Raw genomic sequence first — 10,515 nt, 5'->3', positions numbered from 1 at the left:
TACTCACCCCCACTAACACCCCCTAACACCAAAACTCCTATCAGATTAAACACTTCATTACCATGACGTATTTTCATATTCATTCTGCTTACTATTTGGTGATTTTATACAGCTTCAGAAACTTATGTGGGGGAATTAGAATAGTGAAGACTGTTGCCATTAATCTTGTGACCTCCATAGATCTTTGCTAATGTCAATAAAATGGCCTAAACGAACACAAATCTCAAGGTAAAAATATATCCCAGTACTGAAAGGATTGAAGGCATGACCTCTAGGAATATAAAAAAAAAAGAAAAAAAAAATCTCAATCTCCTTTTCCTGCCAGCTATTTGAAGCGGTGCGTGGTCTTATAATGTTCATCCTTGTCTCCTGCAGCGTGCCCCAGGTCGCGTGCACATTCCAGTACCTTCTGTCTTACGAATATTCTACCTCCTTTTTTTGTGTTTGCCTTTTTTTTTCGTTTGTTTGTAACGGGGAACGCGGGGCTACTTGTAAACACCTGCTTTGAATGTTACCCAGTGTTTTGAGCTCTAGACATGATAACTTTGCTCTAGACATGATTACTTGCTCTAGACATGATTACTTGCTTTAGACATGATTACTTTGCTCTAGATATGATTACTTTGCTCTAGATATGATTGCTTTGCTCTAAACATGATAACTTTGCTCTAGACATGATTACTTTGCTCTAGACATGATTAACTTTGCTCTAGACATGATTACTTTGCTCTAGACATGATTACTTTGCTCTAGACATGATTACTTGCTCTAGACATGACTATTTTGCTCTAGACATGATTACTTTGCTCTAGACATGACTATTTTGCTCTAGACATGATTACTTTGCTCTAGACATGATTACTTTGCTCTAGACATGATAACTTTTCACCGTACTCATAAACTTGACGTCTTATGATTTGTACTTGCTGGTTCGTGTAAATGTATTCATGAGACTTACGGTTTTTTGAGATAATAATACAGATAAGAAAATAAGGGAAGCTCCAAGAAGCCATCCAATCTACACGTGCTTGTTCTTACTTGAAGCATACCTACTTATTTCTTAATTTTCTTTCTTTTCTTATGGATGGACTTCAGGTACAGCTTTCCTCGAATTTTTACTCATACACAAAAGGATATGTTTTAAATGGATACTGCTGCTTGTATGCTTGATGACTCCTTGTATCTCCCCTGGTTTTCTCATTCTTTCTTTTTTTATATTCTACCGCTTCTGGACATTAATTTCACCTCCTTTACGGTTAGAATATACGGAGCAGATTCCCTGTTGCTTTTACTTTATATTGACTGAATTATAATATCCCTTATCTGATTAACGTCGTGTTCCAACTAATATCGATCTTTGCTATGAATTCCTTGCCAAATTTGCCTTGCCTCTGTATATGATATGATACACCTTACCTACTATATCTCAAACTCCAAGACAACACCACTTACTATAAATAATAACCCTTGTAAATCTGTAAACCAGTCTATATCGATCCCAACAAATTTTCCATTCCCTACATATATAGAAAACATTTAATATAGGCAACTTACATGATATATTACAAACCTCCATACAACACTACTTAGCATGAATAATAAGCCTTGTGAATTTATAAACAGTAAGAACACATGCAGACTATTTTCCGTTGTCTTTACACCTCTTCACTCTCTGCGCGGATTGATTTTATTGCGTCCCCGGGCGGTATTCAAGTACATGCGGTTCAGATTCCCCGTAAAAGGCTTCCATGGGCTTCAGGGTGTTCTGGGTGAAGTCAAGAGCCGCCCGTGCCGCTACCCACTTCAGGAGATTAGGGTGTTTGTAGATATTCTTGTTTTTCCACTGTTTTGTTCGTTGGTGTATTTGGATTTGCTTTTAATTTCGTTTCTGTATTCTTTCTGTATTCACCTTTCTGTGTTTTATTCTCTATTTAATTAATTGATTTATTTGTTGTATATGATTCGCTGTTGTTCATTTATTTTCAATCATCTATTTTCTTACACTTGTTCTTTTTATCTGGCATTTTGTTTTTTCATCTTCTATTTGATTATTCTATTTATTCAGTTATTAATTGTTCATAATTTGCCGTTATTTTCCTTTTTCATGTTCTCCTTCATATATATTACTCTCTTTTATTTATTCAACTATTGTTTTTTATTAATGATTTGCTGTGAATTCTCTCTTTTCTCTCCGCCCTACATTTCCCTCTCCCTTTTATTAATCCAGTTATTGCTTATTGTTTGTTTGCACTGATGTTTATTCCCTTTGTCTCTCCCTTCCTCCATTTATAATTCATGCATTCCTCCTTTTCTTCCTTATTCATATTTGCTGTTCATATGATTCATTATTTATTCCTCTCTCCTCTGCAGTTTATTGCTTATTATCTATTTGTATTGTCATTCATTCCTTTCATATATGCTTTTCCATTTCCATTTCTTTTTTTATTACCCTTTTCTCTCTCTTTTTCTCTCTCCTTTCTTCTGCATCTTGAAATATATTGTATTCTTTATTTATATATATATATATTTTTTTTCCATTCTTTATTCCTCTTCTTCCCTTATGTATATTGTTTTACGTGTATTCCTTTTCATGTTCACAATTCAATTCCCCTTCCTCCCCTCTTCCATCCGTTACCTTTAACAATATTGCTGTTTATTTATCAGTTTAGAGTTGATCACTGACTCCTCTTCTTTCTTTTGCATCTTGAAATATAATGACTTATTTATTTAGATTGTTGCATCTTTCTTGAATTATTGACATATGATTTCCTTTCCTTCTTTTATTCTTAATCTTTATTTTTACCTTTTTTTTATCTTTTCCGTTTACCTTTATCAATATTGCTGTTCATTTATCACTAACTCCTCTCCTCTCTCTTGCAGCGTGGGCCTGAAGGTGCTGACTGAGAAGGACGCTCGTCAGATGGACACTGTTGGCGAGATCTGGCGCTCCATCACTGCCTGGGAGGATCTGCAGTGCCAGTCCATGTTCCCGAGGTGAGTTTGGGAGACCTGGTGTGTGTGTGTGTGTGTGTGTGTGTGTGTGTGTGTGTGTGTGTGGTAATGGCATTGTCATATATAATTTTGATGTTCCAGTTTCATTAATTATAGCGCGTAAAGTAAACGATCTATTCATCTCTTTATCTCTGTTTATATATATCATCTGTGTGTCTATTTACTTAGTTGTATTTACCTAGTTGTAGTTTTACAGGGCCTGGGCTTTATGCTCGTGTGGCCCCTTCTCCATATCTACACTTATCCAATTTTTCTTTAAATCTATGCACACTCGTTGCTGACACCACTTCCTCACTCAAATTGTTCCAAGTCTCAACACATCTTTGCGGGAAACTATATTTTCTAACATCTCTCAGACATCTTCCCTTCCTCAGTTTCTTACTATGCGATCTTGTGCTTCTAGTGTCATATTCTTCTCTCAGGATTAGTTTCTCATTATCCACTTGATCCATTCCGTTAATCAATTTATAAACTTGTATCAGATCCCCTCTCTCTCTTCTCTGTTCCAGGGTTGGTAGATCCATAGGTTTTAGTCTCTCCTCATATGTCATCCCTTTGAATTCTGGAACCATTCTTGTAGCCATTTTTTGTAGTGTGTGTGTGTGTGTGTGTGTGTGTGTGTGTGTGTGTGTGTGTGTGTGTGTGTGTGTGTGTGCTTTCATTTTTATTCAGTGTTTTATCAATAATAAAAAAAATTTACATGCTTTACTTCATGCTTCATTCTATTCTTATAACCAAACTCATGTTGCGAAATTAGCCCCAAGAATGATTCATTTCAGGAACTAACACAGAAAAACAAGAATAACAGTGATAAGAATAACACAGAGTAATATCATGAATTATTGGCAAACCGGCATTTATTGGGGAACATTGAGGCTACACAGAGCATGAGAAGGGTTTCCAGACTCACCTGTATTAACACCTCCCTCCCCCCACAGGTGTGACGGTCCCCGGGCTCTGGAGATCGTGAATGACGTGGCTGTGGGAGGACGCCGCAAGTAAACACCTCATGGTTACCCGCCCTACGTAGTACCTCTGTTCCTTCCCTTCCTTCTCGCCACCGCCAGGAACACTGCAGGAAGACTCCCGCCCCCTCCCATCCCACCAGACCCCCCTCCCGTTCCCCACTCTAGGCTTGATCTGACGGAGAGACGATCCCTCACACTCAAGAGGCTTAGTTTCCTCCTGTCTCCGTTTTCTATTCCCTCCCATCCTAGGAAATCCTCTTATGCTTATCTACGCATAATTTTCTGGCTAAGCCTTAATTTATTGCAGTCATTTATTTGATTTATACTTCCCGCGTGACTCGAAGGCGATGCTAAGTCTTAATGATCCACATACTAATACTTCTTTACGTAAATCTTGGCAGTTTAGTTGGTATAATACCTTATTAATATTTATTTACATGATTCGCGGCTGGTACGTGACTCTAGTAGTTCATTTATTAACATTTCAAACTTAAAAATACGGCGCATAACAATTATTATTTTCTTTAACTTAAATATCACAGAGTAAAATTTTGAAATAACATGAATAAGTGAGCTGCAACAGGTAACAGTATTCATGTAACCTTTAATCAATACTCAGCTTACGTACGGTAGGATATGAGGTTCGAGAATCCTTTAGAAGCATTCCACTCACACCACTCGGCAGGTATCAGGTCCAATCACGCCTTTATGCTTCATAAACACCGCCCTTTGATCCAATACGCAAGAGGCACAGAAGCAATCATCGTAAATTATAATCACGAATTCCTGGTACAATCTCGTTCTGGCTTCAGTGACGAGCCTGCAGAAGTTGTTAATTATTATAACGAGTTCCCGGTATGCTCTCGCTTTGGTTTGGCTTCAGCAGCGTGCATTCCCAGGCTGTTAGTGCAGGACCCGTGCATCAGAGAGTGTATTGTTGTGTGTTTTGCCTTCTGGTGGAGTATCATTAGAGGCACGCACACACAGGCACGCAGGCACGCAGGCACACAGGTACAGTTACAAGTGTGCTTTTCCGTGAACTAGCATGGATCCATCGCCACCTTCCATTACTTTGAAGGCTTAGTGCCATAAGAGCATCACATGGGCGTAAGAATCATGTCAACTTTTCTAATGGAATATCACCAGAAATATACACACATAGTTCACGGGTTTTATGATAAATAGCATGAATTAATCGTGATCTTCCATTACATTCGAAGGTTTAGTGTCATAACAACGACACTGAGCTCAGAGGAATGTTAAGTTTGTTATTTGAATGCATTAGTGAATAAGGTGGTGAGCGTGGGATCGGGCAAACGTCCACGCGTAGGTTCGAATCCCACCACGTACAACCTTAAAACACTTTGCCATTTGTCAAGTGGTTTAAAGTTACCTACATGTCACCATGATACCCAGGTTCTAGGTGGTTACACCCAAGATGAGCTTCGGGGGTGATATGGGCCCTAATATGGGTACCACTATAAATAAAATTGCCTGCGCCACTAACGGGCGGAAGCTGAACAACGCTTCCCATACACTCTTCAAGTGTGCCTACAGGCGCTATAGGCCTTACCGTAAAAAAAAAAATATGTATATATATGTTTTTGACGTCCTTTTGTAAATAAGGTCAAGTCCCTCCACCTCAGTGATCGCATGTCTAGAAGGTCAGCTGAAGGATGTTAGACCAGTGATGCATTAAAGTATCTGTATTTTACCTTTTTGCTGCAGGATGTGTAAACAAGGACACCCCGCTACCGTCAGCCCGCCAATTAACGCTGTTACTTAGCTTGAATGAATGCATGATACACGCAGTCTCAAAATCAACAAGCTGAACATGATATTTTAGCCAGTGGTCAGTGGTTCTTAGGGTGAGTCGAAGCTTCAATGTTTCTCTGCCTCTCTGTCGTCTGCCTCGGCAGTTCTCCTGCCAAAAAATTAATTACTCAAACTGTACAAATGGTGGAATGTGAGACTCAAGGACATAGACAGCAGTAGGAGACTTCGAGGCTAACTCAGGGCGAGGGCGAGACCACTTCCAGGACCATAGGCGCCCTCTCCCACTTCCCCCACTTCCCCCCCTACATCTCCTTCTGCCCCCCCCCCCGCCACCCCCTCAAGCCTCACTCACGGACAGGACCGAGTGTGTGTTGTCACCTAAACAACAGGATTTATTTATTTTCTCTTGAAACTATTTATTTAGATGACGTAGTTGCAGTAGTAGTTGTTGTTGTTATTGTTGTTAATATTATTGTTTATTGCTGTCATTGTTTTGTTAGACAATAAACTGTTTTCTATGCAACCTGTTTTGTTGACCTAATGGGAAATGAAGATGCTAGTATCATATAAATATCAACTTTTGTGCTCAACCTCTTCAGTACCATGACGCGTTTCTATATTCATTCTGCTTACTATTTCGTGATTTCATACAGCCTCAGTAAGTTATGTGGGAATTAAAATAGTGAAGACTCTGGCCATTTTTTTCTTTTAACTTCCATTGACCCTTCCTAATGTAAATAAAATAATCTAATCCAGGGGTCTCCAACTCGCAGCCCACCATCTCAAAAGAGAGAGAACCATCATTGTCATCAGTTGTTGAGAGATAAATATACTGTCATTGCTTAAGAATAAAATTTTTACGTCTTGATTTATAATTAGTTTTTACGGGAATAATGGGATACAGTATCAAGTATAGATTTTCTTTGAAAGAGTTCCAGGCATGCACAGAAAAGAAAAAAAAATTGTTCCCTTTAAGACCACCGGCATGAGGTGTGGCCCTCGAGTCATTTGAGTTGGAGACACCTGGTCTAATCATACCCAAAAGTCATGGCAAAAATGCGTTCCAGTACTAAAAGGATTAAGTGTACAAGGAGAAACAAGTATTGAATGAACGTCTCAGGATGTTATTTACCCAGTAAGTAGTTTTGGAGCAGTTTGTTTTGAGGTTTGAAGCAGACTGATGAACCACGCCACCAGTTTCGAACAAAGAAGATAGAGATCCATTGACACATATTCCTTGGTTAGGGCTCCTCGTCTGTGTGTTCGTGGAAAGAAGAGTGTTGAGACTTATTCTTCCTGAGTGTTTTGTGCCACAGTGCGATAGACAACGTGAACCAGCTGCCTGCGTACCTCTATTGTGAGTATATCCTCTTTCATGGGTTGGGAGAAGCTGAAAGGTGGTTATTTATTTTCCTTCCCTGTTCACTAGACGGATAATAGATGAACAAATATATAGATACACTTGTGGTTCTTTTCAAGGATTGGAAGGAACTGAAGGAGTTATTTATTTCCTTCCGTGTTCATTATAAAGATAATAGATAAACAAATAGATAAATACACTTGTGGTTCCTTTCAAGTGTTGGGAGGAGCTGAATGGCAGTTATTTTCTTTTCTTTTCCTGTTTACCTTAAAGATGAACAAATAAACACACTTCTGGTTCGTGTTGTTCTTTTCAGTAAGTAAGAACGTCCCAGAATTATTTTTCATGGTTCACCGTATAGGGTTACTATTGGCTGACTTACTAAGACAAGTAGTTTATTCTTTTTATTTTTTCCTACGAAGGACGCCTTATAATCTTGGTTGTTTTGGCGTCTTATTCTTTGTTTTTTTTTTTTTTATGTAGGGAAGAGGGCCAGCCAAGGGCAAAAAAGAAAAAAAAAGATTAAAGAAAAAATCCCACTTGAGTGCTGGCTCTCAAAAAGTGGAAAAGCGTCAGCCAAAATTAGGGAGCAAATCTATTCACTCACTCCTACGAAGGGTACTAATACAGTATAATCATCCATGACAGTAGACCTCATGATAACTTTATTCCTTAATTCCTTACAAATGTGTATAAAAGTGAGAATGACGCAGGTAGTAAACTTTTTAAAACATGTAAAAATTCACAGAGAAATAAACACAGAATAAAAGAATCGATATGTATAAAATAAAATAAAATCCTCTCATGACGCATAACAATCTCTCTCTCTCTCTCTCTCTCTCTCTCTCTCTCTCTCTCTCTCGGTGTCACAACCCTTGTTCGGGCACGTTGGGCAAGTCTCTCCTGACGAAGATATAATCGTCCCCCAGCGTGGAGTGCAGGTGGTATCCTCGCTCCTCCAGGTAAGTCTGTAGGGCGTGGCTTCCTTCAGGCACGTGTCGATGCTCCACACACAGCACGTCCACCTGAACCTTCTCCCACGGCACCGTTTGTAGCACCTGACGAAGGGACAGAAGGGGAATTAGTATGATGTAGGTATGCTTTCCGTCTCTCGTTCCTTTGCAATCACTCGAAAAACAATGAAAATAAAAGATAACATAGATGATAGAGAAAATAAATAAGATTCTAGCTGATGATTGTCTATATAATACCAAGGAACAAGTTACTGCCAGTTACTCGTGTAAAGAACCAAAATAACGACAAGTTTAATATTACTTAGACGAAAGAGAAAATAAGTTAAATTGTGGCTAATGAATATTTGTGTAAAATGGAGATACAGATTATTGGTGGTCACTGAAAAAAAAAGAACAATAACAATCAAAGCAAAATAGAGAAGCGAAAGAGAAAATAAGTGAAATCCAAGCTGATGACTGGTTGTGTAAAATGAAGATACAAATTATTCGTGATAACTCAAGAAAATAATAATGAAATGAACAAGAACAAATTACTTAGACGAAAGACAAGATTAGTGAAACCATCAAGGATGACTACATGTGGAGAATCAAAATACAAATAATTGGCAGCCACTCTAAATAGAACAAAAACAAAATAACATAAACAAAAGAGAAAACAGGTAAAAGAATCCACCTGATAATTGTGCGAGTAAAAGCAAGATACAAAATACTGATAGTCTCTTCGAACAAAATTGATAATATTCTTTGGTGAAGCAGAATGTAAGGGAAAAGAGTGACAACTTACATAGCATTTACAAAGGAAGCCAAATGAACTGAAATTTTCAATGAGTTCTGACTTCGGAAGAAAAAAAGGAAAAAAAATAAGGCTTACTGAAGGAAATAGTCTTTAAAATGTAGGAAGCAGGTAGCAAAAGGATGTGTCTGCTCTGTGTATTGGTTGCTTGAGGGACTTGAACAAAGCAACAAGTGAACAAGTGCGTTTCTCGCCAGCTTCATAGAGTTTAACATGGTAATACAGCGTAGTTGACCGTAGAAATGTTATGTCGGCGACTGGAGTTAACCCCTTCAATATTGGGACACATTTTTACCTTCAAATTTATGTACGATTAGACCATTTCATTGACATTAGGAAGGGTCTGTGGAGGTCAGAAACATTAATGTCCACAGTCTTTACTATCTTAATCCCTCACACGAGTTTCTGAAGCTGTATAAAATCACCAAATAGTAACCAGAATGAATATGGAAACGCGTCATGGTATTGAAGGGGTTAAAAAGAAATTAATCCAAACGAAACACACACACACACACACACACACACACACACACACACACACACACACACACACACACACACACACACTACCTACAATACACACAGTAACGAAGCACCACTACCGCAACCTTACCTGCAGCTCAGCGCCCTCTACATCCAGCGAGAGGAAGTTGAGGTGGGTGGTGTTGAGGGCCAGCAGGAGGGTGTAGAGGGGGAAGCACTTAACTCTGGTGTAGATGCCGCGTTTACTGGCCTCCTCACCCGCACTGGCTATCCTGCCCATGGTGTCACTTTGTCTGCAGGGGGAGGGGACGAGAATGACTTGCTTTGTGGTGTGTGGGGTGAGATGAGGCGTTAAATCGGTGGTTCTCAGTATATTCGATTGTTGTGGTCTATTTCTGTTGGTTTTGTTATGGTTGTAGTATTGGTATCATTTGGCTTACTGTATTATAATGATTGATAGGTCCCTGTTTTGTTATTGGCTGTTTGTATTGCTATAGTTCTTTTGTTTCTGTTTGGAGTTTGTTTAATGGCCAGATGAATAAATGAAATCGTCAAACTCAACAAGACGTCAAAATACGAACCAAAGTTTTCGTCTCGTCAGGTACAGATCATAAAGTTTTCCATTAGTGTTGTGACAGTGATGATATGTTGACATCTTTTGCTATTTTCTATCACTATTTTCATCATATGGTAAAATATCCCTATGCTATAAAACCAGAAGTTGATGTTGATGATTACGTGTGTAGCATTATCAAAAGCAGCTTCATTCACTCAATCAGCATTTCCTCATCAGCGAAAGCAATAATATAACAAAACAATCTGAAACAATAATCTAATAACTCTACTCTCTGGTTCATTAGTGCTTATAGACATGAAGAAGACGTAGAAAATAAAGCACCTCTCACTCACTTGAAGGTCACCTCTCTCGGAAAGGGAGTCGTGGAAAGACAAGCTTGGATGGCGTGTGCTTTCCTCCCTCTCTTCCTCAGGGCCCAAAAGTTCCAAGGGTCAGGCTCCACCAGCAGACCCCGCCATCCTAACTCTCGCTCCAGGTACAAAGTGTTGCTTAGCTCCTCTCCATCATACGCCCCCGCCTCCAGGAACACACCACCGCGCTGTAGGACATAGGAAACAGTACAATTGTGAGTG

The 10,515-nt window shown here is 39.1% G+C and overlaps 2 protein-coding genes and 1 long non-coding RNA gene across 3 annotated transcripts in view; 1 reads left to right on the top strand and 2 right to left on the bottom strand.

Annotated features, from left to right (window-relative positions):
* Positions 1-5,391, top strand: part of LOC123510486 (extensin-like) — a 19,314-nt gene extending 13,923 nt beyond the window's left edge. Inside the window, exons 2-3 of the mRNA XM_045265697.1 lie at positions 2,881-2,994; positions 3,951-5,391. Of these exons, the coding sequence (XP_045121632.1) occupies positions 2,881-2,994; positions 3,951-4,014 (178 nt within the window). The 3' untranslated portion in view covers positions 4,015-5,391. The remainder of the gene's footprint in view (positions 1-2,880; positions 2,995-3,950) is intronic.
* Positions 5,392-7,750: 2,359 nt separating this feature from the next.
* LOC123510492 overlaps positions 7,751-10,515 on the bottom strand; it is a 16,870-nt gene continuing 14,105 nt past the window's right edge. The window contains exon 2 of the long non-coding RNA XR_006676512.1: positions 7,751-7,975. This is a non-coding gene — a long non-coding RNA (uncharacterized LOC123510492). The remainder of the gene's footprint in view (positions 7,976-10,515) is intronic.
* The window catches only part of LOC123510488 (protein Star-like), a 6,879-nt gene continuing 4,114 nt past the window's right edge, over positions 7,751-10,515 (bottom strand). The window contains exons 4-6 of the mRNA XM_045265703.1: positions 10,276-10,481; positions 9,497-9,659; positions 7,751-8,174 (exon numbers count right to left, since the gene is read on the bottom strand). Of these exons, the coding sequence (XP_045121638.1) occupies positions 7,983-8,174; positions 9,497-9,659; positions 10,276-10,481 (561 nt within the window). The 3' untranslated portion in view covers positions 7,751-7,982. The remainder of the gene's footprint in view (positions 8,175-9,496; positions 9,660-10,275; positions 10,482-10,515) is intronic.

The sequence above is a fragment of the Portunus trituberculatus genome, chromosome 29 (genome assembly GCF_017591435.1).
Source record: "Portunus trituberculatus isolate SZX2019 chromosome 29, ASM1759143v1, whole genome shotgun sequence".
NCBI lineage: Eukaryota > Metazoa > Arthropoda > Malacostraca > Decapoda > Portunidae > Portunus > Portunus trituberculatus.
Note: the sequence above shows the minus strand (reverse complement) of the source record. Positions and strands in the feature narration are given on the sequence as shown.